General features: G+C 50.0%; 1 protein-coding gene across 1 annotated transcript in view; it reads right to left on the reverse strand.

The window, feature by feature from the left end:
• EPHA10 (EPH receptor A10) overlaps window positions 1–15,270 on the reverse strand; it is a 39,338-nt gene that overhangs the window by 9,670 nt on the left and 14,398 nt on the right. The window contains 3 exon segments of the mRNA XM_021095973.1: window positions 1,388–1,496; window positions 6,269–6,440; window positions 9,059–9,192. Of these exon segments, the coding sequence (XP_020951632.1) occupies window positions 1,388–1,496; window positions 6,269–6,440; window positions 9,059–9,192 (415 nt within the window).

A 15,270-nucleotide genomic window follows, 5' to 3' on the forward strand; every position in this document is an offset into this window, starting at 1 on the left:
GCCAGGATGGACCGGGAGGGAAAGGGGAGGTGAGGAGCTCGCTGCACAGAGCGGGTACTACAGAGACCTGGAGAGGAGGAGACAGGCGAGGGAGTCACCATCTGCAAAGCTAGGACATGCATGCTGGAGAGCTACGCCTCTCTGCCCTTCAGTGCTACGCCCGGCGAATTCTCCCCAGTACGTGCCATCTGGTTGTGAGCAGGTTTTAAAATCCACCCTGGCTTCTCTGCCTGCCCTAGTGTCTCTGACCCCGAGGCGCTCCTGGGCAGCCGCTCCTGTCCTGCAGAGTCTGCCTGGAGAGGGCCTTCTTGCTCACCTCCCTCCCCTTCCCTCCTCTTGCCTCCCAGAGCCCCTGGGCTCACAGCCAGGACAAGACGCTCTCGGCTCCTGCCCACTCCCGCTTTTCTGACAGGTCTCAACTATGGACCCTCCATCAGGAAGGTGCTTTTCCTTTTGTCCTGCCTTCCTGACTCACCTGGCCCATCCAGAGCTGGCTCCCACGTCTTATCCTCCTCATTCACTTTCAGCGCCTCAGTCAAGGCCAAGCGCATGGTCCCATCAGAGCCAAATGAAAGCTCTCTGTCCCTCCAGCCCACAGGCATTCCAGGGCCAGCCCATTTCTCTCCTCTGCTGCCCTTACTCCAGCCTGTCACATGCAGACTTTCCAACCTTTCCAGTCTGCTAACCTCAGCCCCAGCCTAGAACCTGCCCGGGGCCCCTCTGCAAGTGGCAAAGTGTGGCCTTGGGGAGAAGGGGCAAATACATGCGTGAGGTTTCTGGCACATGCCAAAGGCTGCAGTCTTTGCTGAGCCAGACCCAAGCTCCATGTCTCTCCCTGGCCTCCCCTCCGCACTCCGCCCCCCCATTCGCTGCCCACTCTCTCACAAGCTTCCTCCTGCAGGGGTGTGGGGGTTTCTGGTATATGAGGTCCCCTCCCTGTCCTCCCGGCTCCCCACCCCCTCAGCACAAACACACACACACAATTTCTGCCTTTCTTCCCTCTGCCTGTGTTCAAGGGCCTCCAGATCCCTTGGGGGCAGGGGCTAGGGGGCCTCTGAGCGCCTCAGGAGGATCTTAATCACACCAGAGCAGCCGGAGCTTGATTCCATCCTCAGCGATGCCTTCTGACATTTAATGAGTTAAGGAGCTAAATCCCCTTCATCCCAGAGCGGCTGAGCTAGCTGCTGTGCTGGCGGCCTCAGGAGCAGCGGGGTGGGGTGGGGTGGGGGAGGGGCCGGGACTGTACCAGCCATATCTTCACGGCGGTGTGCTTGCCTGTGCAAATCCACATATGTGCAAATGCAGATACAGGTGCCTGGGAGCACATATTAATGTGCACAGGGACACGGCCCGCCAGGGCTCAGCCAGGCCGGGACCAGCCACCTACCTCCTCCAAATGGCCAGAACGCTCATCACAGAGCCCAGGACGAGGAGGGCTGAGATGGTCACCACGGTGATGACAACCGCGGTGCTCTGTTCCCTGGATCCTGTGGCAGCTGGGAGGAAAACCACAAGGTTAAGGCACACAGAGGACCAGACTCCCGGGCTCGCCCGGGGACACACTCCTGTCCTCAGCCCACAGCGGGATTCCCGAAGCACCTCCGACTTGGCTCGGCCTCCCAGCAGCAAGACGCCAAGGCCGCCCCACCAACCACACCAGCACCTGGTGCATCCTCCTGTCCCGGGGCTGGGCACTTCCCTGCTCTGAGAGAGGGCACAGGCAGGCCCTGGGCTCTATTTTTTCCTTTCAGATGGCAGTGAAGGTAGCTCTGCAGGGGGACAGCCTCTGCTCTGGGCTCGCCAGCCCTGATCCAGAACTGTCACCAGCACTAATCATGAGCTAACATTTAAAGCACACTTCCTCCATTCAAGCCTATGACATGCGCCTTAACTAGATGATCCTATTTCATTATCACCAGCCTCCAAGGTATTATTGTCTCCATTTTATAGCTGAGGAAGCTGACATTGAGAAAAGTTGTATAATTTGCCCACGATCACACAGCTAATAATTGGTGACCCTAAGATTGAACCTGATTCCAAAAGCTTTTGCTTTGAACTATTTCCCCAGGGGAGGGGGCCTGGAGCACCCCAGGCTCTCAGCCCCATCTATGCATCCAAACATCCATCCATCTAACATGCATGCCAGGCTGGCTGGTGCTAGTCCTGGGAAGACAGCAATGGATGAGCCAAAATCCCTGCCCTGGAGGGGTGTACCAACCAGTGGGGGACTCAGAAATGAAAACTCTTAACTATAGAACGAAAACAAGAAGTAGAAATGAGCAGAGCTGAGCAGAGGCACGATCAATTTCTTCCTAAAGCCAGCAAGGAAGGCTTTGCAGAAGAGGCATCACCGCCACTGGACCTGGAAGAGTTGTTGATGATGCTGAGATGCGCGTGCTGGGTCTGGAAAATGGCAGGTCAGCCAGTGTGGCTGGGAAAGAGGCTGCATGGAGGCAGAGAGAAGCAAGATGTGAAGCTGAGGAGCTGGAGAGCGGGAGGATGAAGGGAACTGGGAGATGAGACAGAACCTGAAGGGCCTTGAACCCTAGGCCAGGAGTTTGAGCTATATCGTGAGGGGGTAATAGGGAGCCAGGAGTGATGGACAGAGTTCCTGACCATGGGGATCTGCTAAGTTGGGAGTGAGGTGGTGCTTGAGAGAGGTGAAGGTTTGGGGTAACTGTCAAGAATGGGGAAAATTCAGAGTTCCCGTCGTGTCTCAGCAGAAACCAATCTGACTAGTATCCATGAGGACACAGGTTCGATCCCTGGCCTTGCTCAATTGGTTAAGGATCCGGCATTGCTGTGAACTGTAGTGTAGGTCGCAGATGAAGCTCGCATCTGGCGTTGCTGTGGCTGTGGTATAGGTCGGCAGCTGTAGCTCCGTTTCGACCCCTAGCCTGGGAACCCCCATATGCCTCAGGTGCAGCCCTGAAAAAAAGACAAAAAAAAAAAAAAAAAAAGAATGGAGAGGAGTTGCCGTCGTGGCGCAGTGGTTAACAAATCCGACTAGGAACCATGAGGTTTCGGGTTCGATCCCTGGCCTTGCTCAGTGGGTTAAGGATCTGGCGTTGCCGGGAGCTGTTGGTGTAGGTTGCAGACATGGCTCGGATCCCGTGTTGCTGTGCCTCTGGCTTAGGCTGGTGGCTATGGCTCTGATTAGACCCCTAGCCTGGGAATCTCCGTGTGCCACAGAAGCAGCTCTGGAAAAGGCAAAGAGACAAAAAAAAAAAAAAGAATGAGGAAAATGCTACATGGCCCTGAGACTAAACTGAGTTTAAAGCAATGCACTTCTGCAGGCAGCCTTGGTAAGGGACAGGAAAGACAGCCAAGCCTGGGGACCAGGGGGGCAGGAGCAGCACAATGTCCGGGGAGTGAGGGACAGCCCAGCCGGCGAGTGTTGCTGCTGGGGGAATTTGCAGGGGGCTGGGGAGTGATGGTTCTGGGGCTAGGAGGGGCTGAGAGCCTGGGAGATGAGGTCACACCCCAAAAGCTGCTATTACGATGTCACAGAGCAAGTGAGGAGGGACAGGAGGGAGAGACAGGCACCAAAAAGGACAGGGTCAAAAAGGGGATTTCAGAGCCCAAGTCTCCAGACACGAGGAATAGGGCCAAGGGTCCAGGTGGTGGCAGAAGGCAGTGGAGTTGCCAAGGACTGTTTGAAATGAGGTGTCCCTGTGGACACAGAGGATGGAGAAAAAGGCGGTGGCAGTCGGCGGACTCTGAGACGGCCCCCCTGGATTCGCCACCTCCTGGTATTCATTCCCCTTGAGCGTGGGCTGAACATAGTCACCTGCTTCCTTTTTTTTTTCTTTTTTTTGTTTTGTTTTGTTTTGTTTTTAGGGCCATGCCCATGGCATGTGGAAGTTCCCAGACTAGGGGTTGAATTGGAGCTGCAGCTGCCAGCCTATGCCACAGCCACAGCAATGCCAGATCCAAGCCAGATCTGAGACCTATGCCGCAGCTTGCAGCAACGCCAGGTCCTTAACCCACTGAGCAAGGCCAGGGATCGAACCCATATCCTCATGGATAGTGGTCAGATTCTTAACCCACTGAACCACAATGGGAACTCCATATAGTTACCTGCTTCTAATGAACAGGATACACAGCAAAGCGGTGGGATCTCATTTCAAAGACTGTTTACAAGAGAGTGTGGCTTCTATCTTGGGCACCCGCTTGCCCTCTCACCCACTCAGTCTCTTAGAGAATCCAGTTACTGGGTTATGAGTAGCCCTTGGAGAAAGTCTGGGGGGCACGTGCCTGCCTCCAGCCAGCAGCCAGCAAGAGCCCGAGTAAGCAAACTGATGCTGCTACCCACCCCCACCCCCAGACAAGCCTGGAGATGACCACAGCCCCAGAGGACACCTTGACTGCAGCCTCAGGAAAGACCTGAGCCAAGTGGTACCCAGCTAAGCCACACCCATATTCCCGATCTGCAGAATCCATGAGTTAATAAATGTCTGTTGTTTTCAGCCGCTGAATTGTGGGGTGAATGTGTTACTCAGCCACTGGTAACTGACACAGTGGAGAAGCATGATCCTTCATCGAGATCCTGATTTTGGGTCACAGCTTCCTGGAAAAAGTGCTCTGCAGATTGGGGAACCACTCCCCACAGCCAGGACCACAGCAGAGGAGGCCGCGGGCTGTGCAGGGTCTACCGACGGAGAAGCACCAAGTTCACGGAAGCCATCAGCCCTCTTCAGCTAAGGGGTCCCCAGCTCCAGCCCCGGGGAGCCACACCCACTCCAGCAAACCCGAGAGCCTTTGTTCTGAGGGCTTCCTCCATCCAAGACGCCTTCCCTGCCCACCTCCACACACTCAAAACGTTCCCCAGGCTTCAAGCCGCAGCTCTAATCTCCTCTCGCCAGCACCTGGCTGAGGTTCGGCGGAGATGGGCGTTCAAGCCATCTCCTTCCCAGAACTCATACTCCCTCAACATTTTATCTCCACCTCCCTTTGGGCTCAGAGCTCTTCCTATGTTGGATTAGGCTTGAGTAGTAGGTTGGAAAGAATTATTATCTTTTTTTTTTTTTTTAAAGAATCATTATCTTGACAGCTGGTGCCTGGATGCCTCTTAGGGGGACCTGCCTTTGTCCGGGAAAATACTCTCACGAGCTGCTCAGGGTAGATAGAGGTGAGATCCTGAGGGCGGGGTTGGCGGCAGGAGGACAACAGAAGAGAGAACTAAAAACTCTGCAAGCATCAGGAAGGGGAGCTGGGGCTGGGCTGGGGGGACAGGAACCAGGGGAGGGAAGCACAGGAAAGAGCAGGCAGCACAACACCGGGCAGAAGCCGGAGTGGCTTTAAGATCACAATATCTGATGTTCAGCTTTTGTTCTGTTTTGTGTGTGACAGCAGCTCTATTAAGAAATAACGCACATCCCATACGATTCACCCATTGAAAGTGGGTGAATCTCTTTGCGTTTTGTTCTCCTTCCTGCTGCGGGTGTACCTCCCTTCATGTGCTCCAGCCCACAGGGAAGGCTGCACTTAGGATGATGGACGTGGGGCCTGGCAGTCCAGAGCGTGAGCTGGGCCCACTCCCTCTGCTTCACATGCTAAGGCCGAGTGAGACCCACATCTGAGTCTGTATCATGTTGGAGAGAAAGCAGCAGAATGGGAACAAATATCTAGTGGTCAAGTATAAGAAGTGACCAAGAGGATAAAACTCCTCCCAGGAAAAGAGCAGGACAGGTTCCCACTGTGGCTCAGTGGGAATGAATCCGACTAGGATCCATGAAGATGCAGGTTCGATCCCTGGCTCAGTGGGTTAAGGATCCAGCGTTAAGGATCCAGCGTTGCCGAGAGCTATGGTATAGGTCGAAGACACAGCTCAGATCCCACATTGTTGTGGCTGTGGTGTAGGTTGGCAGCTTTGGCAGCTGCAGTTCCAGTTCGACCCCTAGCCTGGAAACTTCTATATGCCGTGGGTGCGGCCCTATAAAGACAAAAAAAAAAAAAAAAAAAAGAGCAGGATATTTTTGTGAGACTTGGGAGGTCCTGAGAGGCAGGGAGACACCAGCCAAGACCTGGGCTATCACTGATCATGGACCCCCTCCTCTGTGACTTCCTACAGGACAGGTACCTGATCTCAGTTGTGCCACTGAGTAGGCACTAACTAAGCGATGGATTCCATATTCATTCATTCTTTAGGCTGTAACTCAACCGTTCTGCAGCCTCCCTTAATTGCACGGATAACCCCCCCTTCCCAACTTTCCTCCCTGCTTCAGCCTGGGACGGGGTTTTCTCTCCACTTGCAAACATCACTTACCCTCCCCTGGGGTCTGCACTTCAATGCTGGGGTTGAAGCTCTGGGTTTCCCAGGAGGGCCCCGGGGAGGCCGCGCGGATCTGAAAGACGTAGCGGGTAGCCGGCTTCAGGTTGGTGACGGTGACCGCGGGCGCCCCTGTCTTCACTGTGGAGTAGGTCTGCTCACTCTGGCCCTGGAGAGGGGAACCAAGAAATGAGGCCAGACCCACGCCCCTAGGAGAACATCAGGGGAGAGGAGAAGGGAGGTGGGAGACATACCCTTAGGGGAGCGTGGGCTGGTGGAAGAACCCTACTCATCTTGGGGGCTCCCAGAGGACTCTTCCGTAGGATCCCTGACCCCTTTCTCCCACCAGTTCCCACCCATGCCCGGTGGTGCTTGTAACTTGAGAACAGCCCCAACTCTGAGCAAGAGAAACTTTAGAACAGGTGCTAGCCTGCTCAGGGGGTACGAAGACAAAAGTCATCAGGGTCTGCGGTCCAGAGGCTGAGCTGAACTTGACCCCTCAGAGGAAAGAAGAAGAAAGCGAGCCCTGACACCTGCCTGGACCTTGCCGGCTCACATGGCTTTCCCTTCCCCTTGCCATGGGACTTTCACAGTGTCCTGCAAGGCACGGATTCACAGATAAGGGAATCAGCTCAGAGGGGTAGAGAGCCTCGCCCATGGCCCCGACCGAGGACCTACTCACTGCCAGCTGCTGGGCTAGACCCTCTAGGAGCGGACTTCCTACGGTCCTCACGACAGCATTCCTATCTCCTTTTATAGGTGGGGTTCACATCAAAGAAGGGTCAGGGTGACACCTTCTTAATTCCCTCAGTTCCCCTGCTGTGTGCTCTCCATCACGCTGCCCATGTGATTGCAGTATGCACTGGGGATGCTGACATCATCTCCCCTCTGCCCACACCCCCTAATCAGAGCCCCTGCCACACTCACAACCCCCAGAGGTGCACCTCCACCATAACTGTGGCCCCGCTCCTGGGTCATGGTATTCAGGAAGCAGGGCAGACTCTCACCCAATCTGGGCCAATCAGAACCTCCCCTCCAGGCATGTGATCAAACCATGGAAAGACAGTGAGGTAACAGCCGCAGGACCTATGAGGTTGCAGGACCTATGAGACTGGACAGGCTCAGGGCAGGGAGGGGGAAAAGGGACAGGACTGCCAACCTCACAGGTGTCACATGCTGGGAGCAAGGCCCCCTGCAGAGGAGGTGGGGCCAATGCACAGGAAGAAGTTGGGATGAGAAGCTGGTGACTCCAGCCACACTTCTGCTCACTGGGCTCCAAGAGACATCCCTGAAGCCTTTCAAACAGCCCCTTTGGTACTGGCTCCTCTTTTCAAGGGTTTTGAAAATTCACACTCCCTAAGGGCCTGGGAGCATCCACCCAGCTAGGCACTGGGACTGTATCTATGCTCTGATCCCTGAGTGTCAGTTCGATGAGCCCTTTCTAAGCAACTGCCGTGTACCCGGCTCCTTCCCAGTGACCTTCACTGCTGTCTCCTAAACATCAGGGATCCCCAGAGCTCAGTCCTGCTCTTCTCATACCCCCTCTCCTCAGTCATCCCCCCATCCAGCCCCCTGGCTTCAGCTACCATCTCTACTCTGAAACCCTCAACCCTCTCCCTCTCTCCCTCTTTCTTTAGTCCAGGGCTCTCTCTTGAGTTTCAGACCTGCAAGTTCACCTGGCCCCTTAAATGCTTCATGAGCAAAACCAAGCTCACCCTCTGGTCCCAACCCCGTGCCCCGCTCCTCAGCGTTCTCCATCTCAGCCAATAATATCCCATCCTCTAGGTCGCCAGGGGGCACACAGCCTGCAATGTCTCAGGTCCACCCTCTTCTTCCTGTTCAACCTCGCCTCCCTCCCAATTCACGAATCTCCAGGCTTCTCAGGCTTCAAAAACTGTTATCTGATTCAGCAAAGAACTCCCTGGAGTCACTGAGGAGGGCGTGCTAAGCTGAAAGTAAGCTTTTGCTTTAATGAATACAATTTGCACCAAGGTGAGAAGCAGTTGAACCGTAGATGACATATCAAATTCAAAGACAATAACTTTATGGGGGAAAGAGATAGTGGATTGGGATATAGCTCCACTTATCAGATCATGGATAAGCTGCAACCATAGATGGATAACAGATACAAGAGGTCAGCAAAAATCAAGACAAAGTATCCTATAGGAATCAGTTGGTGATACGGAGTTTACAAGAAAGAGGACTGTAGATTTTCTATTATATTTGTGCGTGATGGGCTACATGTTCTTCCCATCAGTAAAATTACAATAACAATATATACATTCATTGTTCTGCAGAGGTGGATGTTCAACATTTACCTACACACGGCCCATCCCCAGCACACCACCTAACCTAGCAACGATGCTCCCACAGTTAACCTTTTTGTAAAATTTGAAACAATATATTTTTGCCTTCTTTTTCTTAAAAGGGTTGCAAACAGCACATATAAGATGAGGCCACACAAAATCGGGATCAGCCTCCAGAGAAAGCTTTCTGCCAACTGTAAATTCTAGGCGGACGTGGTGAAAATGGAGACCATGACTGGGGATGAACAGAGGTCTGGGAAAAGAGGGAGAGCAGTGGGGTCCATGGTGAGAGGGTCGGGAGGAAACTCCTGCCTGGGAGGCCATTAGGGGGGCTTGCGGAGATGTTTAGGGAGAAAGTAAGGACGTTTGCTGGGAGGAGCTTGTGAAGAAAAGGAAACCAGTGGCAATGGTGGGGGCGGGTGGGGGGGGATTAATCACAGGCAGGAAGGCAGCCCCAGGTCCCTCCTAGACCCGGACTCACCTTCTCGTAGTATCTGATCTCATATTCTGTGCCATTGGCCCCGGGGGCTCCAGCGGTGATGGGCTCCCGCCACGACAGGGACACGCTCTGGGGCTCCACTCGGTCCCTGCGGATCTCATCCTCCTCCCAAGGGGCTGAAAATTAGTAATGCGAGGTTCTGCATTGTAGATCTGATTGTAGGGCAGGGACAGAGGGCCGGAAAGGACTCACGGGGATTTGGGGCGGGGCAACGGCGAGTGGCCAGAGGGGCCGTGCGTGGGGCCAGACTCCCGAGGGGCGTGGCCTAGTGGATAGCATCCTACGAGACTATAGGAAAGGGAGGCCCCTCTCACCCCACAGCTCTTGGCTTCCGCACTCTTAGCAAGAAAGCACCAGGTCACGTGCTACTGGCCCACCTCCAACGCTACAGCTTCCCTTCTGGTGGCTGGTTCCAATCCCCCAAGATCTTTCTACCCTCTCTGTGGTTTGGAGATAATAGGCAACACAGGAGGCAGGAAGACAAGCTTTTAATTATTCTAATGATCAAGAGGTAACATACTTAACGAACTAGAAATAGAAGGAAACTACCTCAACATAATAAAGGCCATAAATGATGGAGTTCCCTGCGTCGCTCAGCATTTAACAAAGACGACTAGGATTCATAGGGACACGGGTTCGATCCCTAGCCTCGCTCAGTGGGTTAGGGATCCTACATTGCCATAAGCTGTGGTACAGATCACAAACGCAGCTCAGATCCTGCGTTGCTGTGGCTGTGACATAAGCTGACGGCTGTACCTCTGATTCAACCCCTAGCCTGGGAACTTCGGCAGCCATAAAAAGCAGTCATCAATCAATCAATCAGTCAGTCAATACCATATATGAAAAGCCCACAGCTAACATCCTGCCCAGTGGTGAGAAACTGAAAGCTTTCCCTTGAAGATCAGGAACAAGACAAGGATGCCCACTACAGCCACCTCTATTCGACACAGTACTGGAAGTCCTACACAGAGCATTTAGGTAAGAAAAAGAAATAAAAAGCATCCAGGTTGGAAAGGAGAAAGTAAAATGATCTCTGTCCACAGATGACATAATCTTATATGTAGAAAACTCTAAAGATTCCACAGAAAACTGTTAGCACTAATAAACAAACACAGCAAAGTTGCAGAATACAAAATCAAATCACAAAAATTAGTTGCATTTCTACACACTAACAACAAACAATATGAAGTGAAATTAAGAAAACAATCCCACTTAAAATAGCATCAAAAAGAATAAAATATTTAGGAATAAACTTAAACAAAAAAACATACTGAAAACTAAAAAACATGGCTGAAAGAAATTTTAAAAGATACAAATACATGGAAAGACATCTGAGTTTATGAAATGTTGACTTAATATCATTAAAATGTCCACACACATTCAATGCAATTCAATGCAATTCCTATCAAAATTCCAACAGCATCTTTTGCAGAAATAAAAAAAAATTTCTAAAATTTATATGGAATCTCAAAGGAGCATGAATAGTCAAAATGATCTTGAGAAAGAAAAATGAAGGTGGAAGTATCATTTTTTTTACTTCAAAATGTTACAGAGCTACAGTAAACAAAACAGCCATAAAGACAGAAATATAGATCAGTGGAACATAACACAGAGCCCAGAAGAAAACTTTCACATATATAGTCAAGTGCTTCTCCAGAGGGTGGCAAGGCCACACAAGGAAGAAAGAAAGTCTCTTCAAGGAGTTCCCATCATGGCACAGTGAAAATGAATCTGATGAGGAATCATGAGGTTGCAGGTTTGATCCCTGGCCTCGCTCAGTGGGTTAAGGATCCCGTGTGGCTGTGGTGCAGGCCAGCAGCAACAGCTCTGATTAGACCCCTAGCCTGGGAACCTCCATATGCTGCAGGTGCGGCCCTAAAAAGACAAAAGACAAAAAAAAAAAAAAGTCTCTTCAATATTTGGTGCTGGGGTAACTGAATATCCATGCATAAAAGAATGAAGTTGAGCCCTTACCTTACACCGCATACAAAAAATAAACTCAGGAGTTCCTGTCATGGCACAGCAGAAACAAATCTGACTAGGAACCATGAGGTATTGGGTTTGATCCCTGGCCTTTCTCAGTGGTTTAAGGATCTGGCATTGCCATGAGCTGTAGTGTAGGTTGCAGATGCAGCTTGGACCTGATGTGGCTGTGGCTGTGGCATAGGCTGGCAGCTGTAGCTCCAATTCGACCCCTAGCCTGGGAACCTCCGTATACCTCGGGTATAGCCCTAAAAAGCAAAAAAAAAAAAAAAAAAAAAAAAAAAAAAGACAAAAGATCAACTTAAAATGAACCTGCAACTTCATGGTTTCTAGTCGGATTCATTAATCACTGAGCCACGACGGGAACTCCAGCCTCTCCCAAATTCTAATTAAAACCTAAAGATACGGCGTTCCCGTCGTTGCGCAGTGGTTAACGAATCCGACTAGGATCCATGAGGTTACAGGTTCTATCCCTGGCCTTGCTCAATGGGTTAAGGATCCGGCATTGCCCTGAGCTGTGGTGTAGGTTGCAGACACAGCTCGGATCCCGAGTTGCTGTGGCTCTGGCGTAGGCCGGTGGCTACAGCTCTGATTCGACCCCTAGCCTGGGAACCTCCATATGCCATGGGAGCGGCCCAAGAAATGGCGAAAAGACAAAAAAAAAAAAAAAAAAAATCCTAAAGATACAGAAAGAGTTGCAGAACACCACCACACACTAGTCTTGACAGCTGATTGCCAAAATGGGGGGATGGGGGGTGAAGAGTGGCAAATTTCCACCTCTGTTAAAGCCCGTGGAACTGGATTGAAAAGCACATTTGTAGGGAACCCCCAGGCTATGCTGCCCGCGGAGTGACATTGCCTCCCATCCTAAAAATAACTTGAAAGATCCTTTATCCTTCCTCCCACTGTCTGACCCTTTAAAAAAAAAAAGTAAGGTCTTTGTCAACTGGACAATGAACACACAGCCATCACTCTCCTGCATAGCTGCTTTGGGGGAAAAGTGTTCTTCCCTATCCCCAGAGACTGCCTCTTAGCCCAGATACACTTGGAGTGAGAAGCTCCCAGAAAAGATGTAGGCACAAAGGGGAGAGGAGTGATGAAACATCCCAGGAAGTGGCCCGTTCCCTTGCAGACACAGATGGAGGGCAGTGATAAGAAAGAGCTGGTAATGACATTTTTAATTTTAATTTTAATTTATTTATTTATTTATTTTTGTCTTTTCTAGGGCCGCACCCATGGCATATGGAGATTCCCAGGCTAGGGGTCGAATCGGAGCTGTAGCTGCCAGCCTACATCACAGCCACAGCAACTCAGGATCCAAGCCGCGTCTGTGACCTACACCACAGCTTGCAGCAATGCCGGATCCTTAACCCACTGAGCGAGGCCAGGGATCGAACCTGTAACCTCATGGATCCTAGTCGGATTCGTTACCCACTGAGTCAGGACGGGAACTCCTGCCATTTTTTAAAAAATGACATTTGTTGAAAGCTATCAGATAGTCAGGATACAGAGGTAGGAGAAGGTTCCGTTCCAGCTGTAAGGACACTAGACGAAAGCCTGATAAAGTCTGAGAATGGAGCAAAAAAATAAGCCCAAGCACCAGCTCTTGCACTGGAGATCTGTTGTGAGATTCAGCCAGCACCCAACTGGGACCAAGAGAACAGCAGACACTATTAGAAACCTATTCAACGGCCGTGTCTCCCTTCCCTGCTGAGTGAGCCCAGTTCTTGGGTCTACTATCTCCCCCCAGAGGACTCAGGTTAACTTTGACTGTTCTAAAACATCTGTGTGCACTCATTTGCTTTGCCAGAAGTTGGGTAAGAGCTGGGTTTATAATCCAGTTCTGGCCAACAAAAGGAGAAATCACCTAAGGGGAGGAGGGATCTTGGAAAGCTTTCTTGTTATTCAAGGAAGAAACAGTTATTTTTCGGCCCTGAATGGTAAAGATGTGATGTCTGGAGCTGCTGCAACCAACTTGCTACCATAAGGAAACCAGCCTATGTTACAACCATGGCCGAGAGTAAAGAGACAGAAAGAACCTGGATCCTTAAGGACACTGCTGAGCTGCTGAATTAACCAAGTTCTAATTCTACTCTTCTTAGGTACAGTAAGAAATAAGTTAAATTTCAGTTAAATGTCATCTGCACTGACATGTATTGTGACTTGCAGCTGAAAGCCTCACAAACCAATCCAAAGGGCAAGTCACATATCTTGGGTTTTGTTGGTGGAGGGGTTAGGGGGCAAACATCAGCTATTTCCTTGTTCAAGAACAACTGAACAGAGGAGTTCCCTGGTGGCCTAGCAGTGAAGGACTTGGCATCATCACTGCTGTAATCTGGGTTTCTGCTGTGGCTTGGGTTCAATCCTTGGCCTGGTAATTCTGCATGCTGTGGGCATGGCCAAAAACAAACAATCAAAAAAACAATTAAAGATGTTTTACCAAGAAACTGGGCATATAAAAAATATTTCAGATATTATCCTGAAGAGTCAGGAGGAGCAGATCTTTAAGAGGGATTTACTATGACAGTTAGAAGAACAAGTAAGGAAATTGTTTGGCATCTTCAAGAAGATTAAAGAAAACACAGCCTCCTAAAATAGGAGCAGAAGGCTACGAAGAGAAAACAGATGGAGAAGAAAAAGAAACAAGATGAGATGAGATAAAAGTGGAGAAGGTGAGAAAGGCTTGTAGGGAAACTGAAGGGCATTAGTAAAACAGAAATATTTGAAGGAAAAATCATTTTAAAATAAGGAATTCAAGAAGATCAGGGAGTTCTCGTCGTGGCTCAGTGGTTAATGAATCCAAGTAGGAACCATGAGGTTGCAGATACATTCCCTGGCCTCGCTCAGTGGGTTAAGGATCTGGCGTTGCCATGAGCTGTGATGTAGGATACAGATGCAGCTTGGATCCCACATTGCTGTGGCTGTGATGTAGGCCAGCAGCTGTAGCTCCAATTAGACCCCTAGCCTGGGAACCTCCATATGCCAAGGATCTGGCATTGCTGCAGCTGTGGTGGAGGTCCCAGCTGTGGCTTGGATTTGATCCCTGGCCTGGGAACTCTTCTGTGTATATGCCCAGAGACAGCAAATGAGTTCTGGTGTCTCTTCCTCTTTTTGTAAAGACACTTGTCCTTGGGATTAGGCCCTTTTCCTTATTTTTTTTTTTTTTTTGTCTTTTGTCTTTTTGTCTTTTGTTGTTGTTGTTGTTGTTGTTGTTGCTATTTCTTGGGCCGCTCCCGCGGCATATGGAGGTTCCCAGGCTAGGGGTTGAATCGGAGCTGCAGCCACCGGCCTACCCCAGAGCCACAGCAACTCGGGATCCAAGCCGCGTCTGCAACCTACACCACAGCTCACGGCAACGCTGGATCGTTAACCCACTGAGCAAGGGCAGGGACCGAACCCGCAACCTCATGGTTCCTAGTCGGATTCGTTAACCACTGCGCCACGACGGGAACTCCGGCCCTTTTCCTTATGATCTCATTAAACTTAATTAATTCCTCAAAGGCTCTATCTCCAACGATAGTCACACTGGGGTTTAGGGCATCAACATATGACTTTGGGGGAGACAATTCAGTCCACAACACCATATAACCTAGCAATTTCACTCGTAACTATATATCCAAGAGAAATGAAAACCTCTGTTTCCACAAGAAATTGCACATGAATGTTCATAGAAGCATTACTCATAACAGCCAAAAAGTGGAAACACCCCAAAGTCCATAAACTGATGAATGATTAAGGAAAACTGTGGTATAATCATACAATGGAATATTAGCCATAAAAAAGGAATGGCATCCTGATACATGTTACAACATGGACATCAACCTTAAAAACATTACACTAAGTGAAAAAGCCATACACAAAAGTCTACATATTGTGTAATTCTATGTATATAAAATGCCCAGAAAAGGCAAATCCATAGAGGCAAAAAGTAGATTAATGGTTATGAGGGGCTTGAGGCGGTGGGAGGAATGGGGAGTAACTTAATGAGTTTCATTGTGAGGTGATGAAAATGCTCTGGAATTAGATAATTGCATAACAAAAATGACTTAACTGTATACTTTTAAAAATATGTGAAATTTTATGATATGCAAATTATATCTACAGAAAAAAACCTGACAATACTACCAATGAGATATATTATGTACAAAAACATACTGGATGTGACCAAAGCTATACTCAGAGGAAAATTCATAGGCTTAAACTATTAAAAC

The sequence above is a fragment of the Sus scrofa genome, chromosome 6 (genome assembly GCF_000003025.6).
Source record: "Sus scrofa isolate TJ Tabasco breed Duroc chromosome 6, Sscrofa11.1, whole genome shotgun sequence".
Lineage (NCBI taxonomy): Eukaryota > Metazoa > Chordata > Mammalia > Artiodactyla > Suidae > Sus > Sus scrofa.